Genomic DNA, 25,897 nt, shown 5'->3' with positions numbered 1-25,897 from the left:
ACCCAGGAATGTGCTGAAGATACTCTGGGTGGCACAGAGCAAAGGGACAGCATTTCCAGGCTCAGCTTGTGGGCTCCCTGCACAGACCAGAGGGGACCTGATTGAGGTTGAGGCTGGGAGAGGGCTTCTCCAGGAAGCCACACTTAGATGGAGACCTCAAGGATGAGGAGGAATTCACCAGGTGAAAAGCTAGCGACAACAGCTTGTGCAAAGGCCCTGAGGTGGGAGAGAGGGTAAGCCATTGGACAAATGGATGGAGGCCAGTGCAGCTGAGCACAGACAGCAAGGGGGAGGCCCAGGGTGGACTTGGCCCAGGGGGGACCATGGTGGAGAGTTTGCTCATAACTCTGAAGAAACACCAATAAGTTGGAGGGTCAATCGGGAGGGGCGGTTGGGTGTGGGGGACAGAATGTGACCATCTGGCCACTTAATGGAGAAGGGACTGGAAACAGCAGCCCAGAGAGAAGGCTCTCATCGTAGGACACAAGGGCGCCTGTTGGATACAAGATACTTACGACATTCTCACCTGCGAAAGTGCTGAGGATCCACTGGTTTGTCTACACCCGGCATCAGCAATGCCTTTCCTGTTGTTGAACAGCATCTTCTTAAGTGAGGGAAAGAACAAAAAGTAAAGTTGGAGAGAATGAGAGGGCAGAGACAGAGAGAAGGGAGAGGGAGAGGCCTCCCTTCCCTCTGGTAATTGCTGAATTGGCGCTCGCAAAGGCAGAAAACGAATGGCGGACTGATGTCCCTCTGCCGGGAGAGGGGGAAGAAGGGAGCCATGATATTGACTTAAACGTGGGGGATTTAAAAGGCCCCTATGTTCCCTCTTTGTGCTTTGCTTCTAACAGACAGCCTGGGACCTTTGAAGTCGGTCTGGCCCAGTGGGGAGCGGGCTTCTGTGGAGACAAGATGCTAACAGGGGCGGGGGGGGAAGGGGGCCAGGGGGCAGCCGAAACTCTATTAGGCATGCTCTAGCAAAAGAAAGGCAAATCCAATGATAATGTACATCTGTTTCAGGGAATTTATAAGCTTTGAACATTTTTTATGGGCAGATAAGTGGGTCCTTTTCTTACCATAACTTAGAACTTCAAAGCTGAGTGTGTGGATAATGCAAATTGCTGAAATATGAGATTTTCCCTACAAAGAGGTTTCCAAAAAAGACGAGGAAGGAAAAAAAGAGAGAGAGAGAGAGAACGAAGGCTAATTGATGCCACAGTCTTTTATGTAGACGGCAAAAACGGGACAGAAATTGATTTTTATGAAATAAGAAATTGATGGGAGAGATAAGGAGAGGAGGAGGAGGCCACGAGGCAGGTTGGGGACTGAGACTGGGGCCAGGCAGGTCGGCCTGGGCTGTGGGTCAGCCCTGGGGACACAGCCCCTCCCTTTAAGAAGCCTCACCCTTAACGGGAAAGATGAGATGAATGGACACAAGGACACTTGGGAGCCATTCAAGGCAATGTCAGCCTAGAGGCTGGTCCACCCAAAATCCAAGGGGGCTTAGTGTCCGGGTGGAGCTTGGAGGCCTGGGGAAATCAGGAAAGGCTTCCTGGAGGAGAGTGGCTCTATGGGGCAGGCATGATGTGGGGTGGGGGTGGGGATGTGGAGGGTATAGGGGGATGGGATTCTAGATGTCAAAACAGATGAATCGGGGGGCCCGGGTTATGCCTCTGCCACCCCCCAACCCCGACCACACTCAGCCCTCTGTGTTTTTCTTGTCTCCCCCATCCCCACCCCCAGCAAGTAGCCTATGAGCTCCTGCAGGCAGGGACATAGGAAACGCTCAATATACGCTTGCTGGAAGAACGGATCAAGGAATGCATAGCAGGCAGGGTCAACCAGCTCTGTCTTTTCACTATTGCACGTCTACAGAGGAAGATTCAGACTGGAAGGGAAAGTGGGGGCGTTTTTTGGTCCTTGTGGTTGACCCCAACCTCCTTTCTGCCCCTAGGTGATTAGTCTAAGCCAATCTTTTTTTTTTTCTTACTACATTTTGGTTTTAGTATTTATAACATAACCAAATAAGAATTTTTAAGCTTGTAAAGTTATTCTTTTGGTATTATACATTTGGGTTCTTTTTCTTCTCTTTTTTTGATCTTCTTCTCCCTCCATCCCTACTCTATTCCTCCTCTCTCTCTTCCTCCTCCTCTTCAACAAATTCACAGAAAGTAGGAGGCCTTCTTTATTAATTGTGTTCTTGGTCTAAGCCAGTTTTGGTAGTCATCCCCTTTGCAGTGATTGGCTCAGGGAAGGTCATATGACCCTATTCTGACCAATGAGACATGGAGGGAAGTCTGCTGAGGGGCTTGTGTGATGTCATGATGGCTGCCATCTTGCCACCAGGCTGAGGACCACAGAGCACAGACACGGGGAGAACCCCTGTCCTGGAGGATGTCATTGAGCTACCACTCATGTAGTACCTGGCAGCTACTCAGCATCTGCACTCCAGTGGTTTGGCTTTTCTCGGGAGAAGATCCTGAGATGAGGATTTGAGAGCAAGTGTTTATTTTGAGGTGCTTCTGGGAAGTGCTGGCAGGGCGTGAGGAGTGAGACAGGGAAGGGAGGCAACTGTGGACAACCAGAGCTTGCTACTGCGGGGAACCCATGTGGACTGCCTCTCAGAGTTACCTACCCACAGAGCAAAGGAGCTAGGGTATTGATCCTCCCATTCCTACCAGTCATTAGTCGAGGGCAGCTCCAACTCTACTGTGCTAGCTGGCTACACAGAGCCTTCCACAAGGAGTCACGGGTGCAGGCAGTTGGAAAATGGACTAGCAGACACAGAAGTACTTCATCCAGGGGACTCAGGCCCAGGTGCTGGCGTTGTGTGCTCCTTGAGGTTTCTGTTGCTAACAGCATCTTAATCCATGCCAGGTGATCGTGGAGGGCCTCAAAGGAAAGGGGGAGGGGTTTGAACATTTTCCTGGGAATCCATGAGCAGCCATTCAAGGTTTTGGGGGGTGCCATAATGACAATGAGAACGAGGGTTGCGGGTGGTGTGGAAGGCACCTGGGACTTCTCTAAAGACACTGGGCATCTGCTTCTACCTGACATCCTGCCAGCATCTTAGTGGATTTCAGCACTCACCTGGATCCAATCTCTAAATTTTATAAACTAATCCCCTCCCGGAAACAACCTCCTTTTTCTCCTGTCTTCAGCCACCCACTCCTGAGTCCCACTGGGGACCCAGAAGTGCCCCACCTCAGAAGCCACAAAAACTATCACCTTTCTCTGTTCTCACTCCTGTCCTTCCCACAGTCCCTCCTCGTTCCTCCCAAGATACCAGCTCCCTTTCACTCTCTCATCTTCACTTCCTGCTTCCTCTACCACAGTCCGTGGTCTGGATTTCCACTATTCTCTGTCAAATACCCTCAACTCCTTCACCTCTGTCTTTCTGTACACCTTCCACCCACCATCTGCCAACTCTGGAAAAAGTAAAGAGCTCAGGATCAAGGGCTCTGGGGTCAGACAGACAATTATCATTATATCCCCACCAAGTTGTCCCTGACTTTTTTGTCCCTAAATCCAGTGGGAATTTCAGTTGCTACCTCCCTTGACTTCTTGGCTGTATTTCATGATAGTGCCCGTATCTTCCCTTTCAGAACACCCTTCACCCTTGGATTCTGTGCACAGGCTGCTAGTTGCTCCCCTGTGTCCATCCTCCCTTTCTTCTTGGTAATGGAGTCACTCGTTTTGAGTTCAACAATAAAGACTACAGTTCTCAGTCTATTTTGCAACTAAATTCTAGTCAGTGTTATGTGCCGTGTGGCAGCTCCTGGGAATCTTCCTTAAGAGATTGCTTGTTCATTCCCATCATTTCTTTCATTCTTCAACCCTTCTTCCATTCTGCTGCCTGGAAAGCAAATATGATGGCTGGAATTGCAGCCACCATTTTGGACCATGAGGGGAAGACCAATACCCCAGAGATAGTGGAGTGGCTGGAAGAAGCCTGTATCCCCAGTGGTTTAGAGGAACAGGGCTTCTATTCCAGACCTGGACATCTACATTTAGACTATTAAGTGCAGAGGAAACCAACTTCTCACTGGTTTAAACTGCTCTCACTTGCAGCCAAACTAAATCCTAAGTGAAATCACTCTCCTGACATCAAGCTCTGTTGGATTTTCTCCAGCCTCTCTGAGCTGCTTTTAGCATCAGCTTTGCCTAATCCTCCTTTAAAAATTGCAGCATTGAAACTGGGTACATGGGACCTCCCTGTACTATCTTTGCAGAATCTAAGTATTCCAAAATAAAAAGGTTTTAAATAGTGGCATTGCTGTCATCTCGGTCCTGGCCCCCTTGTCGTCTCCGTGGACCCACTTTCTGGGATCTCATTCACTGCCAGGGCCTCAGTGAACATCTCTAGGCTGTTGACAAGGAGTTCCAACTACATGCCCCCAAAACAAATTACTCCAAACTTATTCTAAGTTTGTCTAAACTTATGTCTAATAGACAAGACAATCCACCCAGCAGCTCAGGCCAGAAGCCTGGGTGTCCTCCTCGACTCCCCCCTCACCCCTAATTCAATTACTGAAAACTTTTAGTTCTATATCCTCAAGAGATTCCACTTCTACCCAACTCCCCATCCCAGCTGCCATGACTCTGGTGGAGCCTGTCCGCTGTCCCCTGGCATGGTCACCTCCTCTTTTAGTCTCACTCCCTCCCATCAGTCCCCAAGCTGCAGACAGAAAGTGCTTTTTCAAACACCAAGCTGACCATGACACTATCCTAGTGCAAACCCATCCTGTTGCCCTCGGGACAAGGACCCGTCCCAGACCAGCAGACCAGGCCCTCAGTCAGCTGCCCCTGCCCATTTCCCGTCCCTTCCTGTCTCCCCTCTGCCCTGCCACATTGCACCCCCGGATGGTCCTTGAATGGGAGAGCCTTCTGCTTCCCCTTCCTTCCCAGAAGAGGCTGCTCCTTCTCCCTGCAAAGCCTATTCTTAACCCTGTGCTTAGCCTGGGCTCCCCAAGTCAGAGCCTGAGACAAGGACGTGAGGCCAGATCATGTCTGAGTAGAGTGATGCCCGGAAGAGGAGTAAGGGAGCAGGAGAGTGAGATGCAAGGTGACAAGCTGACTTAAGGATGTGCTGCCAAGGCTGCCCCTGGAGGCGGTAGACCTCTGGGATGTGTACAGAGCGCTCCCAAGTGTCCACCTGCAGGACGAAAGGCTGCAATGTTCACAGGTCCCAGCCTGGTGCTTTTCCGTGGATGTTGACTTCTCCTCACTTTCATGCTGTGTGCTTGCAAGCAGGCTCCTGGGGGACTGCAGAAGGCCCTGGGAATTTGCAGAAAGACAAGGGACAGCAGAGAATGCAATTCTGCCTGCGTAACGTGAGTCTGTGCTTGCTGGGCTGGCCCCAGCAGCCCCAGCTGAGCTGCGCACGGCTGCAGGCCTGCGGTTCCTCTGCCCCACTCCGCCTGCAAGAACTGGCTCCTCCACCAAGCCCTCCCTGACCCCCAAGCCTGGGGCAGGTGCCCTTCCTGGGCCTCCCACACGTCCCCAAATCACAACAGCTTGTCTGTAAACTAAGGCATAAATGAGATGAGGTGAGATGGCTTAAAATAAGGCTGTGGAAACGAAGTTGGAGCAGAGGGAGTGAACTGTAGAGGTGACTTAGATTTATAGAAAGACACTGCCCATTTAATCCTCATGACAACTTTATGAGGTAGGTTTTCTATCACGTCCATTTTACAGATGGGGAAGGTAAGGCTGGGAGGTTATACAATTTTGCTAAGGCATTTGACCCAATCAGGTTGCAAAACTTGTGCTCTGTGACATTCTTTTCCTCTCTCTCTCTCTTGACTTCCTGCCTCCCTTCTTTCCCTGAGCATCTCCTGACCATCCAAGATGCAGGGGCCACAGTGGGCATCACATCTGCTCCCATCTCGTTGGTTGAAGCAGGTCACATGGCCAAGCCCAAAGGCAATGGAGCAGGAGAGCACCCTCCATGCTAAGGGGACATGGAGAATGGAAATCCACGGGACAAAAGTGCCAGCTATCACACCTGCAGACAGGGTGAGGCCACTCTTGGGGGTTAGAAAAGCTGCAGATTTTGCTGCCGACCTGCTCTGCAGTCTTGAAGAAATTATTTTTCTGTTGCGGGTCTCAGTTTTCCCACCTATGCAATGGGGTTAGTAATACCATATGTGCTTGGCTAGTGTGACTGGAGCGGGTGGGTTCCATGGTGAGGACCAGGGCTACACACAGTGATTCAGAAGGTGACAACCCCAGTTTCCTCACTACATCACCCCCTACATATACACATATTGATTTAAATCCACTTTAATCTGGCCTGGGGTCCAGCTGGACCAGGTTCCATGGTGGCAGCCACCCAAGCCTTACCTCCACCACTATCTTTTGGATGACACACCTGCTCAGACAGCCCAGTGTGATGCTCTAGAGGGCCGCAGTGGCTTCCAGCGGTGATGGAGGGTGGGGCTGGGGGTGAGGATGCGGTGGGGGTTGTTGAGGTGGCCCAGAGGACAGGCAGGCCTTCCCATAAACAGTCAGCCAAGAGTCACGTGCCGCCGCCAACGGGTGGCTTCAGATGCAGGGATTATGAAGAGAATACAATTTCCTGATAAAATAGAAGAAGCGATTAAGTTAATGAAGGATCATTTTGCTGGTTTGAAAACGATAATTAATAGACATTAATTGTATATTTAGAAGTCTAGCGTTGTGTGGGCTCGGGAGCCGGCGTCAAACACAATGACACCATAAGCGCTGCGTAATGAAGAGGGGGCCCAGATGGTCCTGAAAGCCCATAACGAGAGCTTTGCGAGGGGCTGCTGTAATGACGAAAGATGCCACTCGCTGCTCTGCTCTTCCTTCAATGGCATCTTTTCTGAGATGATGCTTATCATTTGTACTTTCATCTTCAGTTAAACAGCATATGGCCCCGGCTGATTAAAACCCCCTCCTGGTTTTAATCAGCAACTCAGGATCAGGTTTCTAATGGTGGTGGCCTTGCTGGTCCCGTGGTAAGCTTTTCAACCACATCTAAGTCTGGAGAAAGGGCGGAGGGGGCTGAGGGGCTTGGCGCTGACCCTGTCCATGGCCCGGGTGGTGGGAGAGCTGCTATGGCCCTTCTGAGACAACCTGAGCCAGGAGCTGGCTCCAGGGATGCCTCGGAATTCATGCTGGGCCGCCTCAAGTTGTTTTTCAGGGGACCAAGTTGGCTCGAGGACAGGCACGGCCAACCTTTGCTTTGGCTGGGAGGCTGGGCTCTCATATCCCCTCCTTATAGTTAAGCGTGAAAGCTTGAGGGAAACTCTGCAGGGGCCACTCACCCAGGGAGGTCTGAAGAGATCAGGGCCACTGAAGAGACTCGAACAGTGGGATCAGACTGATGGTGTTTGAATCCTCGTTACACTGCCATGGCTGTGAGGCTTCCCCAGTATGAGACTCACTTTTCTCACGGTGATAGGACAACTTCTGTTCGTCTTCTATTACTCCAACTACAGATGAGGAAACTGAGGCTCAGTCAAGGGTTGAGGGCCAACTAAACTTAGTCGATGAGTCAGGAAGGATGGTGATGCAGTCACAAAGGGGAGGGCACAGACATGGGGGCCTGGGGAACTTTGATGAGGGTCTGTTTGATCTTCTACACCCGCCCCCACCCTCCTGAGCTCCTCAAGGACCGGGACCAAGCCTGTCCTTTCATGGTGGTGGGGCCCCTGCTGTGCACGGCCTGGCTCTAAGTCATTCCTCAATAGGTGTTTTGTGAGGGAAGGAGTCATCCCGCGGAGGTGGCAGAGTGGACCGCAGCTGGGGGTGTCTGACAGGTCTTCCGGTGTCTCCCAGCCCCCTTGCAGCTACCCGGGGCCACAGGCTGTTTCTGGCCAATGGACAGAGTGGAAGTGGCCTGGCATTTGTGGTCTCCTATGCATCCTGGTCTCCATCATGTCCCCAGACTGACAGCCTTCCCTCCCACTGATTCCAGGGACTCCTTACCAAGTAGATAACTGGGGAGATGCATGAAATGTGAGTTTCCTGTGACAAGTCTTCTTCCTGGCCTCTAGGGCTGACTGGATATGGCTGTCCCTTTGTCCTATGAAGCACAGCTCCTCAGAGATTTGAAGGCAGCTATATAACCAGGACTCTTTTGGTTGCAAGTGACAGAATCCTTAACCTGGCTTAGCCTAAAAAAGGATAGATTGGCACTTGAAAGATTCAAGAAATTGATCTAAGGCCTTCAGGCATGGCTGAATCTAGGAGCACAATCAATGTCATTATTTGCCCTCACTTACTCTTATCTAGTGCTTGTTCTCCGTCTCTCCTAGCTGCAAGGTGGAGGATTAAGTGCCAAATGTGTGTCGAGATAAAGAAATGAGAGTAGGAGTGTCAGATGTTCCTGGTCCCTGCTGCCTCAGTCCCTGAACCTGTAAAATGGGACTTTCATGTTCAAGAAGTGTGATACAGGTTGCAGGAGTCACTGGGCTGGGAGGACGTTTGATCCATTCGTCTGGGCTGTCCCTTGGGTGGGAAGACACCCAGGCAGAGACAACCTCAGAGGTGTGACCCATCTCAGGAATGCTCCATGTGGTATCCTACTTGAGCAAGCCTCAGTTTCCATATCTGGACTGCGCCCTCTAGCAGAAAGTCTTCAGTGTTAGTGTATGATGAGCCTGAAAGGTGCTGAAATTGCGTGGGGCATGGAGGAAATGGTATTTGTATCCTTGGGCATAGGGAGGGAGGTGCTTGAAGACACATGTTCAGTTGATAAGAGATGATCATGAAATAACCATCTTTTGTCACAATGAAAAGAAAAACCTCAACAGGTAAAGCAGAAAAGGGAGTTTATTGCTTTCATATTCAGGTGCGGTTTGATCTAGGAGCTTAAGATCATCAGGGGTCAGTGTTCACTTCTCCCCCCATTCTGGGGCTCCATTTCCTTAGTCCCTCTTGGCCAAACTCCCTGGCAACTCCAGGCTTGCATCCCTCCCCCACCGAGGCCAGCCCGAATTGCTATCCTCTCTCCTAATAGTCAGTTGAATTGGAGCCCCAAGATTGCTTCTCTGTGGTTCTGATTGGCTCCCATGCTCACCACAAGACCAACTGCCAGGGCCAGGAGAATACAAGGTTCCACTCAGCCAGGTCTGAATCACACACACAGCCGAAAGCTGAGGCAGAGCCAACACCTCTTGAAATAGTAGTGGAGGAAGGGTGGTTATTCTAAAGGAAAATTTGGGATGCATTGCCCAGGAGAAGGGAAAATGCATGCTGGGACGCCCACCCAACTGATGTCAACCACTGGTGCCAATTATCAGCCTGCCTGAGGTCCTCTCCTCCATCCCTGCCTGTAGCCTGTACGTTTCTCTGTGCACTCACCCCCGGAATCCTAAAGGCCACCCAGCCCAAGAAGCCCTGCAATGTTTCTTCCCTCAGGAGAAAGGAAGGAGGCGGCCACCACGTTGTCTCATTAGTCTCTCTGACATCTTTTGTCACCTATCAGGGGAACAAGCAAGTGCTTTGATCATGGCAAAAGGAGAAACAGTATTTAAAATGCGGCGTGTGAAGATTTGCTGAGCAGAAGGTGGGAAAGGCAGTCGGTGGCAGTTTTCAAAGCAGAAACATGATTTCCAGTCTCCAGCTTGGCTTGTCGGAGGATTGTTAAGGAGGATTCGCCTGCAGCTTGGGTTATTAAACGGACCAGGAGCCCTGAGTTTGGGGAGGGGGTCCCCAGGGAACTTGGTGGAAGAGAGTTTCTAGGAGGAAAGCGCAACCCAGCCTTAGATTCATCATGAATTGCAGTCCGTTAAGGCTGAATGGTCAGCTGGAGGAGAGCGCTGGGCAGGGAACCCAGAGACCTGGCCTCACCACCGGCCCTGCGTGGGGCTCCAGACATGCCCCCACCCCCAACTCTGGGCCATTCTTTCAGGGTCTGGACCGGTATTCAGAATCCCTTCTTCTTTTTCTCAGGATCTCCTGCAATTTCCCCCATATCCACCTGGCCGTTATGCACAAAGATTCCCCTATTCCTAACTTAAATGCATTTAATTTAATAGGCACGATTTATATCACCAACATAAATGGGAAAAGAATGAAACAGTATCAGGTCCAGAGGAAGAAAAGTAACCATAAAAATAAATACAGGGAAAAGCAACACATCATTAAATTCGAGCTAGACACTCTTGCCCACAGGACGTGATAAGAGAAGAGAGCCCCCTCTTTGTTACAACAAAGGCAAAGGCTGACAAGAGTAGGGGAGGGGGAGGGGAGGCTTTCTCCAGGCTGTAATTTGAAGGTGAGAAAGGGGATTTACGTCGTAGTCGGACTCTGGGGTTCAGGCGGTTTAAAGGATGAGATCACTGGGTGGGCTGCACTTCTGCTCTGGGAGAGACTGGACCCCATGAGCCAGAGGCCACTCCCACTGCTGGCATCCAGGTGTGCCCCTGGCCATCCAGGTGTGCCCCTCAAAGTGAGTTCATCATATTGGTCCCTGAGTTGGGGTGTGGGGGGGGAGCAGGGAGATTCCTGCAGCCTGCCTCCCCTGCCTCCCTGCCGGACCTGAACCTGCCCCCCCCACCTCCGCAATCTCTCCCTTTCTGATTCTCTGCATAAACTTGGGTGGAGTCCTAGCCCAAACTCTCAGTAGGAGATTAAGCAGGGAGTGCAGGGCACAGGGGTATGCCTCCCCCAGTGGATGCTGTGGCATCATTCAATAATTAGTTATTGAGTGACTTCTATCTGCCAGGCACCAGAACAGGCCAGGCACAAAATGAAATCGTGGGATCCCTTTTCAAAAAGTATTACAAATTTCAGAAAGAGGAAGTAGGGGAGGGATAAATTAGAAATTTGGGATTAACAAATATACACATTACTATATATAAAATAGATACACAACAAGGACCTACTCTAGCACTGGGAACTATATTTAATTTCTTGTAATAAGCTACAATGGAAAATAATCTGATAATATATGTATATATGTATAACTGAATCATTTTGTTGGACACCTAAAACTAACATTGAAATCAACTATGTTTCAATACAAAATAAAATAAAAAAAAATAATTTCAGGACAGTGACAACAGAGCATTAAGCCAAGTGCAGGGCCCTTGTAGATATGGGGCTCCGTGCGGCTGCAGAGGTCACACACCAGTGACGCCAGCCCTGCCAGACATTCTTCTGGGTGCCAAGGGCAGGTGAGCTGTGCCCCACAGGGACCCACACTTAGAGGCAAAGAGGGACAGTGAGCAGACCTCAAGACGATTTCTCCTGGGATATGAGCCATTAAAGAGATAAGTGGTAGGAGGAAGAAGAGCAGCGGGTCACCAGGGAGGTCCTCCCGCAGAGCTGTGGGAAAAGTATGCCAAGCAGATGGACCATTTGGCGGTTCTGAGGTTCAAGGGGATGCGGCGGAGGGGAGAGGGCAGAAATGAGGCAGGGGAAGTGGTCTGGGGCCAGACAGGCCAGTTGTGTAGAGGAGGGGAGGAGCTGGATCTCCTCACGCCTGGTACCTGCGAATGTGACCTTATTTGGAAATAGGTTCTTTGCAGATGTGATCAAATTTAGATGAGGTCATACTGGATCCGGGTGAGCCCTCATCCAATTACTGGCGTCCTTAGAAGAAGAGGGAAATGTGGACACAGTTACATACAGAGGAAGTTCTGGTGAAGGCGGAGGCTGAGATTAGAGGGATGCAGCCACAACCAAGAAATGCCAAGGATGCCAGAAGCCACAAGAAGCCTTGAGAGAGTCAGGGAGCAGGTTCCTTGTCACACCCTCAGAGGGAGCACGGCCCTGCTGACACCTAGATTTCAGACTTCCGGCCTCCAGAACTGTGAGGTAGTAAGTTTGCTTTAACTACCCGGTTTGTGGTAATGGGAGACTAACACAACTTACCAGCAGAGAAACTGAGGCCCAGTAAGTGGAGGGGCTGGCCCAGGGGCAGCCCGTGCTCCACCCAAGCGACCAGGACTGGAATCGCGCCCCCTCCCTCAGGAGCCAGCCCGCTGAAAGTCCGGCTGAAACCTGGAGGCTCTGCGCGCTGCTTATTTCATGCGCCTTATTTTTTTTAGGAGTTTTGGTTTCACTGCCTTCTGCTGATCGGCCTGAGGAGGTGGAGCGGGGGCGGCGAGAGGGCCTCCTTCAGCCCCTTTGGGTCTGTGCGCTGCGGGAAGAGGATGAGGGAGCAGAAACTGAGAAGTGAGATTCCGAATCCCAAGTGAGGGTCATGGGGGAACTCCAAACAAGGGCGGTGGGGAGTGGCGGTTAAGAAGCAGCGAAGGATCAATGCTTTCCCAACAAATCTCTTTCTTTTAAGCATAATTTCAAACCCCTTCGAACGATTTTTCAAAGTCGGGGCTTTTTCTTTTGAGAGAAACACTCAATTTCCCTCCTGTTTAATGCCTCTTCTCCAGCACAGCCTGGGAAGCTTTCGGAGCCTCCAATGCGGCAGCGCTATCTGCTGGCCGTTTTTTAAACTGCAGTATTAGATGCTCCCTCGGTCCCGCCTCCATCCAGAAGTGACACATGGAAAGGGAAAGAAGAAAACCAAAAATCAAAAAACACAACATTTTCACAACCTTGGGCACAATAAAAATGACCAGTAAGCCCATGAAAAATGTCCATACGCACCAGAAACAAGGAGATGTACATTAAACCATGGATACCACTTATCACTATCACATTGAAAACAGTTTAAAAATGTCAACATCCAGTGTTTTGGAAGGCTCAGGGAGGAGTGGGTTGGTATAGACTCTCTCTGGAGAGAGAGAAATTAATATCAAAATCATTAAACGTGTTTACGATTCAGAAAAACCACTGCTAGAAACTGCCTTAGAAAGCACAAATACAAAAGAGACATTGGATCAAGGCATTTGCTACAGCGCTGCCTGTAGTGAGGAAAATTTGGAACAAACAGAACAGTTAAAATAGCAGTGGCACATATGTCAAAATACAATGTTATTAAAAACAGCGTGGAAGTGCTGTACACCGGAAACTAATACAACTTTGAAAATCAACTGTACTTCAATTAAAAAATAAATAAATAAAACAAAAAATGGATAAATTATCCAGATAGAGAAAGAATGAATTCGGAAAAAAAAAACAAACTATACACCGAATAGGCCTGACAGACATATACAGGACATTCTATCCAATAGCACCAGAATATATGTTCTTCTCAAGTACACATGGAATATTTTGTAGGATAGATAAAAAAAAGTACCCCTCTAAAAAAATAGCGTGGAAGAATATTATATATTCTAGGAAGATGCTCATGATTATATATAAAGTTGAGTCATTCTCTAATCAGACTAATTCATCACATTCAGTGTAGTATAATGGTGGGTACATTTGTCCAAACTCAGGATGCACAACACCAAGGGTGAACCCTAATGTAAACTGTGGACTCTGGGCAACAATGACATTATCAGTGGAGAGAAGGGTATAGCTCAAGTGGTAGAGTGCAGTCCCAGCATGCAAGAGGTCCCGGGTTCAATCCCTGGTACCTCCTCTAAGCGAAAATCAATGAAGAAACCTAATTACGTCCCCATCAGAAAACAAACAATACAGACAATGATGTTTCAGTGGAGTCTCATCCCTTGTAACAAAGGCCCCACTCTGGTGGGAAGGTTATCATGTGTGGGGGCAGGGGCTGTATGAGAAATAGAAGAAATATCAGTACCTCCCATCCAATCTTGCTATGAATGTACAACCGCGCTAAAGAAAGAAAGCCTATTTTAAAAATTAAAAAGTAGATTACAAACCAGTATGTGAAGACCGATTTCCGTTGAAGGCAGGGTGAGTTGATTGTGGTCTGCCCTGCGGTCCTGCTCCACAGGAAAAGGCATGTGGGAGGGTGTTTCCTGTAGACCAGGTCTTCACAAGAGCCTGCCGGGGGTTCATCTGGGGGTGCCGAGAAGGGAGCATAGATGCCTGGTGCTGCTGTAGCCACCTTGTCACCAGGAGGAGAACTTGTTGAGAGAGAAGGTGAATTCCAGGAAACGAAACCTAAGAGAGAAAGAGAAAGTGAGAAAGACACCAGATGTGGATATCGGGGATTGGGGCTGCAACTTAGCTTAATGCTAATTTATTCCTGGACTTTTCAGAGGATCAGTTCCTCCTCATCAGATTAGCCTGGCTTTCTGTCACTTGCAACCAAAGGGTCTGTGTGCTGCTAGTTCACGTCGCAATGAGCCAGTTTCAGGAGACTGTCAGCGGCACGTGGAGCCCCTCCTCCCGTGGGCCCAGCCAGGTATCCCAGCAGGGGAAGAGCATCCTGGGCCTGCCTGCTCCCTTTCTGGGCCCAGGCCTGGGCTGAGGCCTCTCCCCGGGACAGAGGAGTTTCCTCAGGGCTGTGCTTCCGCTTTCCCTCTGCTGCAGAGTCTCCCCTCCCCACGCTGCCGTGACCGCCTCCCTACGGCTCCCTCAAATATCTCCTCCACCCAGAAGCCTTCCCTGACCATCTGGCCAAGGGTGACCATTCTGTCCCAGCTTCAGCTTGCTCTGTGAGGGGTCCCCTTGATGAGGGCGGGGACCTGATCTGTCCTGTTTGTGCTCTTCACAGGGTCTAACAGAGTAGGAACATCATGAGTCATTGTTTACTGAGAGATGCGAACACGCATAGACAGATGGTAAGGCTGGTGAGGGGCCCTTTGCTGCTGACCGGGCAGGTGGGGCTCATGTAGGGCCTCTTCCAAGGAGCACAGTGACTCCAAGTAGAGGACTCGCAACAGGTTCTGGCTTTGACCAAACCAGAATCTCCCTCCATTTGGGGGTCTTATCTGATATTGAGGTGTGAAGCCCAGAGCCGGCGCCTGGGTACCACCTCCCAGTTGGGGTGTGGAAAGCCAAGGAGGTCTATCAAAGATGAAATCAAACCCAGCAGAGAACTGGAGAGCAATCAGGGCTGATATGGAACAGGGCGCTGGGGCTGGGGGAAAAGGAGCAAGACCCCAGCCGGTCTGAGACGGCACCCAGATAACATTGGATGATCCAGGGTCTGCAGTCAGAAGCTTATTTCCCTTTGCAGTATTTTCCATTCTTTCTGGGGAAATTAAAGAGCAGTCTCAACTTGGTGACAATGATCTCTGAGGCTGGTCTCTGTCTCTTGTAACAGAGGATGTCCAGTGGCCTCAGACTCAAGGCCAGTCTCAGACAAATGCCACTGAGGTGTCACAGCAGCACTAGGTTTCTGTGTTTATTTTTATAGCTACCTTCTAATTAGAGCAAGTGGTTCTGATTTTCCACTGGGGGTCATAATAGTAAGTTTCTTTTTCAAATAAGGATACTGATGGGGAGCTCCCCCATATGGTTTCTTCGGACCCTTCTACCTTGCAGAAGGTTTTCCCCCTCCTTCTCTGCACCACACACACACACACACACACACACACACACACACACACACACACACCATAAATGTGTGACTTTGCGATGCACGGTCCCCCACCCCACACATTGTCGCACCTCTGAAGTCAAGGGCATCTTGCTCTCTTTTGGCCTGGATCGATGCTGACTTCCTTCAGAGAGAATTTGCATTTGTGGTGCAAGGTGCCTGAACCTCTTTGCCATCACGGCTCTGCTTGAGGTATTTTGGACCACATCGTGTGTATTTAGACCTTAAACTTGGGGGAGTAGAGCTTGCAGTCAAGTTCTGGGAGAAGATTCCCCACCCTCCACCCAGCCCCAAGTCTGATTCATGCCCTCCCTCCTTCATGGCCTTTTCTACAAAACAGGTTTATTCCACATTGACCCTTGTGTTCATTGGGGGCTAACTTTTGCTCCCAGCTTTTTGTTGGAAACGCCTACTAAACTCCCCATATTGGGCTTTTTTTTTCTTTCTTAGTGAATATTTGGTGCGTCTAAGGGCTGAGAGCATTCCATATTTGATGAAAGAACTTGTAAAATCAGCACGATCTTCTTTACCATTATGTTATAAAAGAGTTGCAGCTCTTTTTGTTCTCCCATTTAACACTTTAATTTTCCACATGCCCAGAATTTCAAGAAACCCAGTCTCTCCCACTTGAAGTGTCCTTCTCCTGGAGTAAATTGAGATACTTGAAGGCTTTCTTTGTTTGAAGGTGTCAGTCTGTTTGGAACCTTCAGGAAGGAGCCTGGGACCAAAACCAGCCTGTACCATCCGCTCCTGACTCTGCTTGAGCCCAGGGCATTGGTCCAGAATCCACTTCGCTTGGGGGCCTGACAGCAGACTTCAGTCCAGGGCCTCCCAACCCATTGTCCCTCAGATGAGGTGGGGGGGGGGTTGATTCAATCTCTTCTACCCAGAGGCCCCACTGAGTATCTTCTTCCATCTCCCTTCAGGTTATGTCTACATAATCCAGCGAGGCCATTCAAGGGACAGTTGCCTGACAAATGAAAACCCACCCTAGGCAATGAGTTACATCATCCTAACCGGAAAACCTCAGGCAACTCCCCTTGCTCAAGATGCCTTGCGTCACAAACTCTTAAGGCAGGACTGCGTTCCAGCCCAGGATCCTCCCACCCTTCAAAGGATGACATACAGCCCATCCTGGGGACAGAGCTGGCCTTGAGGAGCAGTAGGTAACCTTTTGTTTTGCTGCGTTGGATCTACTGGAAAGAGGGGAGAGCTGTGTACTTAGGATAGTGGGTGGGAATATTTGCAAGCAAGGTCGAGGGGGAGGAGCAGAGAGAAAAGACTCAGAACGGCGGCGAGAGAGACGTCTGTGAGGAAGCAGATTAGGCTTTGCTTGTGATGTGCAGTGTAAACCTCTCCAGCTAAAGTGAGTAAAGTGCATCTTCTTCTCCAGTGCTTTGGCAGCTGGGTTTGAGATGAAGTGGGTCTGGTGTCAAGGGGACAGAGGACACAAGCAGAGGCTTCCAAGGACACCCGGGAGCACCTCTGTTCAACACAGACGGGGACACAGGACGAGAGGAGGGGCTTATTCAAAGTCACCCAGCAAGCTAGAGCCCAGAGTGGCATGTCCTGCTTAGCATGAGTCCCAAACAGCCCAAGAGCAATGGTCATCCCAGCTGTCCAGCTTCCTTCCCGGGGACTCAGTACAGATATTCTTGGACGGTGAGTTCCTTCAGGGTGAAGCCCCGCAGGGCGGGCTTCCGAAGCTGGCTCTCCTCCAGCCTCTCCTGCAGGGACACAAAGTCCTTGCCCAGCGCGTAGGCCAGGCGGGCCATGGCCTCCAGCAGCGGGGCGTAGTAGCGGTGGCTCTCCCGGGCCTGCAGGCACTGCAGGGCCCTCTCCCCGGCGGCAAAGGCCTCGGCAGGGCGCTCCATGTCGCGGTGGCACACCAGCATGGCGCACAGGGACGGCACCAGCATCAGCGGGCAGTGGGACGTCAGCTTCTCCTGCAGCGGCACCACGCGCACCAGGATGTCCAGCGCCTTGGCGTACTGGCCCGCCCGCAGGCAGCCGAAGGCCTCCTTCAGCTCGGGCCGCGTCAGGAAGTCGATGAACTCGCGCGAGCGGCGCACGCAGCGGATGGCGTACAGCAGGCGCAGGTACTCTTTGAGGGCCAGCTTGCGCTCTGAGATCATCTCCTCGGTGAAGTTCCCCACCAGGAGCTTTTTGGGGAAGACGACATCTTCGATCTCTTCCCTGAAAGTCTTTAGGAGTTTTTTCTGGAGCCTCTCGAAGTCTGAATAGCGCCGTTCCAGGATGGCTTTGTTGCTGTCAAAACTCCCGGTCTGGATGACTACGATCTGGTACATCTGTGGTGCAAAGAGAGAGCGCCTTTGAGTACATCCTGACGGAGGGTTTGAACTTCCAGAGCGAGCCCAGGAAATAAAATAATGATCATCATTTAAAGCAGGCCCTGGAAATGGGTGATCGTTATCTGCAATTCTGTTTTAAATTGCCGTCAGCATTGGCTGAGCTGTAAAAGCGAATCAAGACAAGAGTCAAACGAAGAATAACAAACAGTGACACAGAGGCATCCTGGGCCAGGAGGAGCGGGGACCTGCTGGGCCGGGGGGCCTGGGGGTGCTCTCAGTCTTACATGGTCAAAACTGGGCCTCGGGTTCCTGGACTGGGAAGCTTGGATTAATAAGGTCTGTGTTTTGCAAGTGTGGAACTCCGGGGAGGTGGTGTTAGGTGATCTATTGGCAGTGATGTTAGTACAGTGAGAAAATTATTCCTTTATCTTCTCTTTTAAGAGAATGCTGATTAGGGGCACAGACTGCCTGGGTTATAATTCCACCACCATCTTGCTGTGTGGTTTTAGGTAGGGACTTTAACCTCTCTGAGCCTCAGTTTTCCCATCCATACACTGAGGATAGGAATGGTGCCTGCCTCACTGGGTGAGGATTAAATGAGTTAATAACCATGACATGCAGTCAGCACACAGTGTCAGCTATTGTGACCATTCCATCCCAATCAAGGGGGGTGGGGTGGGGGGAGAAAGGCTGTGTGGCTCTTCTGTAGTCATTAACCTTTCCCCCAACGTGGGCTGAAACTCCGTTTCCACAAAGAGAGCAGCCCCCAGGCACAGCTTTCCACCAGCCACCATAACCAGCCAGAATTTCGTACCAGCACTGAGCTTTCCTTGTGTTTACTTTTATAATGACCTTTTCTGATGCCATGGGATTCTGGTTTTTCCATTTAAGATATTTCCCTCTGAAATACATCTATTCAGTGTCTTAAAAGAGTGATCCACTTTAAAGAAAAAAAATTAGGTAAAGAATAATAAAAATGATACAGGGATGTCAAATGCAGTGAAGAAGGGACACAGAAACTGGGTAACATGGATTAAACTGGGGCTGAATCCTTCTTAGGATCAGGGACCTTGACTCCTACGTCTCCAACCCTCACAGTGCCGTGAGGGGGACCATTTTCTCCATAACCCTGTGAGTTCATGTGTGTCAACCCATTTCACGATGGGGAGACTGAGGCTCCACCAGCCTTGCCCAGGGCCAGGATAGAGGTGGTGAAAGGCATGCCATGATTTCCTAGTCTCTGCTTACCACAAACTTGGAGACCCTCCTCTCCTCGATGCGGGCAGACGCAATCTCAAAGAGCAGTTTGACGTGCTTCCAGCAGCACTTCTCGCTGCGCCAGTACTCCTGCAGCTCCCGGGTGGTCATGTTGGAGTTGGAGCTTGGGCTGCTGTGGACATCTGGAAGGACCGCACCCTTAAGGACTAGCATGGGTCAGTGCGCTTTGGGGGCAAGGGCTTGGGGACAGGATCTGGAAGAGCTGTGAATACCTCCCTCCCCCATCCCACCATTTATAGGCCCAGTTGGGCATCAGCCAGGCCCCTGCACACAGCCCAGCTGAATGCATCCTGTCGCTGACGACCTGGCAGAGCCCATTGTCTCCAGGTGGCTTCTTGGTTATGAAACGGAGCGTGTTTGGGATGCATCGTCCACTTTTGGCCCTTGTGAAATCCCATGCTCCTGGAGAGCAGGGATGTAGATGGTTTGTTTCTGCCCTCCCTACAGCCTTGACTCCGTGGTCATCGCCCGCTGAGCACACACCAGCAGACGGCGGAGGGAGTTGAGAGGATGCGAGGCTCCAGGCTCAGCTCCTAAATCTCATCTCATTTCCCACACTCTGGGCTTTTTCTTGCATCAGCCACCCCTTCTGCCTTAAATGCCTCCTCCTCTTTCCCTTCTGGGAAAACAAAGTGTTTCTTAAACCTCACTTGAGCCGTGGGCCATTCTGAGAATCTTGGGAAAGATTAGAATCATTTCTCACCCCAAATGCACAAATCACTATAAAATTCATTTCAAGGGATTTGTGTCCCAGGAGCCCTTCTCCAACATGTCCAAGACCCAGCCCACTTATCCCTTCAACCACCCCCTGGCATTGGAGTAAGAGCCTCCCACCTTGTCCCCGTAGCCCTTTCCGTGGGATCTTACATTATATCCCACAGGTCTGTTTCCCTAACTAAACACGGGGCTTGTTGGCTCCTGTTTCCCCAGCGCCCACACAGGGCCAGGTACAAGGCAGGTATCTTGAACCGTGGCATGAATATGGTGGATAATTTTTTGCTCCAGGAGATGGCGCTGTAGCAGATGGGTCAGTGCCCTGCCACTCCCCTTGGTACTCATTGTTCTGGAACATCCCACTGGCTTCCCACTGGACACACCTACGACTCTCCCCGTGAGGGCTTTCTCCAGCCATATTAGCATGCTGCGGAAAGTCCCTCAGCTGATGGAGGATGGGCTGGTGGATCGCAGCCTGGCCTCCCTGCCTCTGGGATGGGACAGTCTGAGGTGTGTTCCATGCATTCTCCCAGAGAACCCCCGTTGGGACTGGACCCCACCTGCCCACAGTGGTAACCTGTTCATCAACACTCTGTTCTGGCTTGCTGCCCTTCCTTTCCTCACCTTCCCAGTCCCTGCCATACCTCCTGGGATCATCTCCCAGATATCTCCCCTAGTTAAGTGAGCTGTCTTGCTTTCTGATGGCATCTGCTGAAGCAACCACATTGGTATTTCGTATGTCTTCAAACCTCTATCCCCCGACCCTGCCCCAAGCCTCAAGCCCACCTAAGTGCTCTTCAGGTCCTGGACGTGGGAGGTCTGGGCCAGGGGCCGCTGCTTTTGGCTTGGTCCCCGCCATGCACTGGTGTATAGGTTCTGTCCATCCAGGGCTCCCGTGGTGCTTGGGATTTGCCATGCTCCAAGGCTGCCGGGGGGACAAGAGAGGAGAGTGAGTCCCTACTCCTGCTGGGGTGCCCGGTGGGTCCTGGGGTGCCTAGTCCCCACTGCTGCGCCCTCCACTGCCCACCTGGCTGTCCACGCAATGGCCAGATGGCAGCCTGGCCCTTGGCTGGACTGATGTCTCCTAGGCTGAGCAGAACCTTCTCTTAACGTTAGGATCTTTATGTTATTGAGTTGCTTCGAATTTTAAATGAGGTGATGTCAAGCAAACGTAATGGCTTTCATGACTACTTGGGAGAAAGATGCTGGCTTGTCCAGAAAAACGTGCTAACACTCCATTTTATATTACACGTGCATATGAAATTTCAGTGTCCAAAGCAGGGAGATTGGGATGTATCCTTTCCTTCCCCCCAACCCTTTTTATCCTTTAGCAGACATTTACTAACATGTTATACCCACTTCGTATGCACCTAGGCTGTTCGCATCCACAATAATCTGTCATGATCCCAGTAACAGATGAGGAAACTGAGGTTTAGCCCAAGGTCACGTGGCTGGTCTGTATGCCCAACAAGCAAAGCCAAATTCTCACAACAGGCTAGCTCCACCCGCTGCGCTCCACACCTGCTCTCTCACTTAATCCGAATCCATGTACAGGAGGAGTTTTTCATCTCCATTTGATGATAAAGAAAATGAGTTGCCCAGGATCAAGAGCTGGTCATTGGTGGACAGGACACAGATGCAGGCTGCTCTAACTTCAGACTCCTACACCCCGCCCCCTTGCCCCAGTACTCAGGGGAGGGCAGGCAGCAGGAGTCCTGGGGTTCAGTTTATGCATAATTCTGTCTATGATCCAGGCAAGGGAACAAGGTGAGCAGTGCCTGGAAGTTACTGAACTCCTCTGGGCCCCAGTTTCCTACAAAAGGGGCCTGATAACAGCCCCCACCTTCATGAGGCCGGTGTGAGAGTTAAGTCAGGCGGACTATGCAGTGTCAGCTCAGGGCCCTGAACATATCAGGCATCATATAATAGTCCCCCTTGTCAGCATCTGACATGGGACAGATGCTCTGGGAAATATCTGAGAGATATATGACTCTGAATTAAGATCTGGGAAAGCTGAGCATGAACCCAGGGCTTAGGATAAAAATCAAATTCAGCAGCCAAAGCAGGCTCTCCATTTTCTCTCATGGGACGGATTGAGAGTGGAAAGTGTCAAGGAGAAAGTTGTCATTGGTGCATCCATGGAGTCTCTAGGCCTCAGTTTCCCTTTCTGTGAAATGGGGCAAACAATCCTGTCATCCAAAAGCTCTTTAGGGACAGCTGTACAGGGGGCTCTGCGGGCCCTTCCCTCCCCTCTCCACAGCCTGGAGAGCAATGATGTCTAGACTTTACAATAATATATGGCAAGTGTTGGTGCTGTCGGCTTGGGAACCTGCCCTTGGCCAGGGTGACAGCAGCTTCCCAGTCCCTCCGCCATCCAGCTCCACGAGTGATCACCCTATTCCTTCCCTCCTGAGATGCCTGAGCATCAATTCTCCCTCCCAGGGCCACCTGCCATGTCCAGCCTTCTTCTGGTGGGCACACAGGGCACCTTTCAGAGCCCATGCTACCTTTCTGAGGGGGCGGCAGGGGACTTTCCATCAGAGGGGAGACTCCAGCAGAGTAAACACCCTGGTCTGATCTGGGAGACAGACGTTTATGGTCATTGGAGGGGCACACTCACAAACGTGAGCACGCATCAGAACCTCCTGGGGGAGGCAGTGGCGGTGCTGAGGGCTTGTCCAAAGCTGACCTCCTGCTCCCAACCTCAGAGAGTCCAACCTAGCAGATCTGGGGGTGAGCCCTGGAGTCTGCATTTTCACAAGTCCTGAGAGCTGTGCTGACACAGGGGCTCCCTGGCACCACTTTTTGAGAAACACAGGTGTGGTGGATTATTCCCCAAGCTCAAGCTCAAGCTCAATGGTGGAGAAACAGTTGGCACTTCAGAAGGAATCGAGGCAACCTAAATGTCCATCAGCATATGACTGGATAAAGAAGAAGTGGTGTATACACACACACACACACACACACACACACACACACACACACTAGAATTGTGTATCTATACACAAAAGGATACTACTCAACCATAAAAAAGAATGAAATAATGCCATCTGCAGCAACATGGATGGACCTGGAGATTGTCATACTAAGTGAAGTAAGTCAGACAGAGAAAGACAAATACCATATGATACCACTTATATGTGGAATCTAAAAAGTGGCACAAATGAACTTATTTACAAAACAGAAAGAAATTCACAGACATAGAAAACAAACTTATACTTACCAAGGGGAAAGGGAGGGAGTCTGGGGTTTGCGGATACTAACTACCACATATAAAATAGATAAACAACGAGGTTTATCTGTATAGCACAGGGAAAGATATTTAATATCTTGTAATAACCTATAATGAAAAAGAATATGAAAAGGGATGTATGTATAACTGAATCACTACGCTGTATACCAGAAACTAACACAACATTGTAAATCAACTATATTTCAATTTAAAAAAAGGAATTGAGATGATGGAGGGTCAAGGAGCTGCTCCCTGCTCTACCGCAAGTCTCCAAGGGGAGCCCGGTGTACAGAGGCTGTCACAAACCCTTCTCCGTCCCACCCTGCCCCCAAGGAGTACTGAGGGAGAGTCAGAGGAAGAGGAGGCTCAGGCCACAGGTGGGCAGAGGCCCACTGAGCTTGAGATCAAACACTGACCTGAGGCCTCTGGTCCTGTGCGTGTCCAAGGGTCTGGGAGGGGTATCACATGGCCCCCCTTTGGCTCTCTGTTCCAAGCTCCGGGCGAGCAGGCTAGTGGCTGTGGCTTTGCTAAGTTCCCCGTATGAAAACAGGAAATAGGCTGTGTGATCCGCTCCTGGTCGCCTCAGTCTATTGGCTGATGAAAGATAGTAGTGAACTCAACTGGCAGACAGCCTGAGGCTGCCCCGCTGGGCAGCGCTGGGTTGGGCAGGGTGGGCCTGGACCTCAGTTCCCACAGCCTTGCAGCAGCCTGGCTGACCCTCAGGGTCCTTGACTATCTCTGGCATTTGGACATAAATTCCCTAAGCTCTTTACTGTTCATTATCCTACCCTGTGAGCAAGGCATTGAAAGATGGGGAAACTGAGGCTTGGAGCAGAGAGCTGGTGGGACACAGAGCCAGTGCCTGATGAGAAAGGGAGGTGGGGTAGACTTACCTTTATCGGGGCGAAGCTGCATCCCATACATCTGACAGAAAGTACCAGGGAAGCCAAACCTCTGGGCAATAGTGTGATTTGTGGCCAACAGTATTGTGGCCTAGAGGGCAGAAGGCCGGGACAAGACTGAAAATAAAACCTCTCCAGCCCCCAGAAAGGGCCACCCTGTGCCTCTCCCCAGCTGAGAGTCCTCCCCTCCCCGGTTCTGATTGTGATGGGGGTCATTTCCTTGCTTCTCTTTGTAATGTACCACCTACGAACAGACTCCTGAACAATCGAGTTTCGTTTTACTCATTTTTGAATTGTATGTAAATTGAGCCACACATACTGTTCATATGCATTGGTGCCTTGCTTCTTTCATTCAGCATTAATGTGAATAAGATTCGTCAATGTTTTGCGGGTAGCTGAAGTTTTTTTCATCTTCACTGTTGTGAATACACGTTGTTTGAATACACCAGTACTTACCTTTTGTGTGTGTGTGTGTCTGTTGACGCGCATTTGGACTGTTTCTAGTTCGGGCCACCGTGATCAGTGCTGCTGGGAGTATTCTTACGCATTCATCCAGGGGCACATGTTTATCTGGGGAGAAATTACTGGGTCTTAGAGTATGAATAAACTTCAGCTGTACTGGATTACGCCAAGCCGCTTCCTGGGTGGCTGAGGCATCTGCCGTCCCACGCGAGAGTTCTGGTACTCCGCATCCTCACCTCCACTTGTTAGGGCCAGTATTTTTTTATGTGAGCCGTTCCCCAATGGATACGTGGTGGTGTCTCATCATGGTTTTAAATTGCATTTCCCTAATGACTCGTGATCCTGAGCATCTTTTCATGGGCTTTTTTTTGTTTGTTTTGCCATCCTTATGTCCTCTTTGGTGAAGGGTCTGTTCGACTCCACTGCTCATTTTGATTAGATTATTTTCTCAGTGGTTTGTGGGTGTTTTTTTTATGTACTCATTTGGTGGTGCATACACTTCCCAATATCCTTTCCCATCTTGTAGTTTGCATTTGTGCTTCTTATGGGGTCTTTGGATAAATAGAAGTTGTCAACTTTGAAGTATTCAACCGTATCAATCTTTCACAGCAAGTGTCATATCTTAAGATCATGGACATTTCTCCTTTATTAGTCTTTATTGTTATTTCTTTTTAAATTAAAAAAAAAAACTGGGGGGTGGCGGGTATAATTAGGCTTATTTCTTTTTTTAATTAATTCATTGTTAAACGGAAGTACTGAGGATTGAACCCAGGACCTCGTGCATGCTAAGCACCCACTCTACCACTGAGCTACACCCTCCCCACTTATTGCCATTTCTGTGACAGCTTCACAGGCCACTGGGAGGCTTCAGATGAATTAAGATGTGCAAAGCACGCTGATACATAGTAAGCACTGTACAAGTGCAGGAAATTCGTGTTATTCTAAAAAACATTCTAGTTTGGCTTTCTCACTTGGGGCTCTATCATGCACTGAGAGTAAGTAGATTTTTGTGTGTGGTGTGAGGGAGGCGGGCCAGTGAATTCCCCGCCCCATGTGCACCTGCTGGCCTTGTTTATTGAAATGGCCACCCAGTCCACTGCTCTGCAGTGCCATCACTGTTATAAAAACAGTATCCACACATGACAGGGTCTGCTTAGCTCAAGGGGAGAGCCATCAACAGTGTGCCTGCGAGCTGGTGAGCCCCTTGAGAACAGGGACCGCATCTCTCCCGATGGCCTGATATGGCCGGGAGGCGCGGGCTTTATGTAGAATAAGATTAAAACTCCCTCTCCCCTCCTCCTTCCGCTTTCCAGTCTTCTCCGTTACTCTCTGCCCGGGCCTGGAATCTGCCAGACGCCAGGGTGGACTCTGAGCCCTTCCCTGCAGCTCTGTCAGCCTATCACCCAGCAGCCAGCAGCCATGAGGAACAGTCTGTAGAAGCCACTGCTTCCTCTTCTGGGGGCGGGAAATGCTTTTTGGAAACCCCCAGGCACCCAGGGGAGCCTGGCCTGCATAGGAAGGACCTAGCTGCACCAGAGTGACCTGGAGATGCCCCCTTGGCCACCTGCCAGGTGTTGGCTTCTGTCTGCAGCACAGTGCTCTACACCATGTACGTGTCTACAGGGCAGGCAAGGCCTCACTGTCATGGGGG

At 50.4% G+C, this 25,897-nt stretch overlaps 1 protein-coding gene across 1 annotated transcript; it reads right to left on the bottom strand.

Annotated features, from left to right (window-relative positions):
• Positions 1-2,491: 2,491 nt before the first annotated feature.
• Positions 2,492-23,453, bottom strand: SNX20 (sorting nexin 20). Its single transcript, XM_010990082.3, has 9 exons — positions 23,299-23,453; positions 20,437-20,575; positions 18,907-19,058; positions 15,418-17,655; positions 13,719-13,962; positions 11,851-12,461; positions 7,293-7,460; positions 6,346-6,580; positions 2,492-5,277 (listed from the first exon to the last, which is right to left on the bottom strand). Exons 2-4 carry the CDS (start codon positions 20,564-20,566, stop codon positions 16,987-16,989), a joined length of 951 nt encoding a protein of 316 aa, XP_010988384.2. The 5' UTR covers positions 20,567-20,575; positions 23,299-23,453; the 3' UTR covers positions 2,492-5,277; positions 6,346-6,580; positions 7,293-7,460; positions 11,851-12,461; positions 13,719-13,962; positions 15,418-16,986.
• Positions 23,454-25,897: the final 2,444 nt, after the last annotated feature.

Source organism: Camelus dromedarius, chromosome 9 (assembly GCF_036321535.1).
Source record: "Camelus dromedarius isolate mCamDro1 chromosome 9, mCamDro1.pat, whole genome shotgun sequence".
NCBI lineage: Eukaryota > Metazoa > Chordata > Mammalia > Artiodactyla > Camelidae > Camelus > Camelus dromedarius.
Note: the sequence above shows the minus strand (reverse complement) of the source record. Positions and strands in the feature narration are given on the sequence as shown.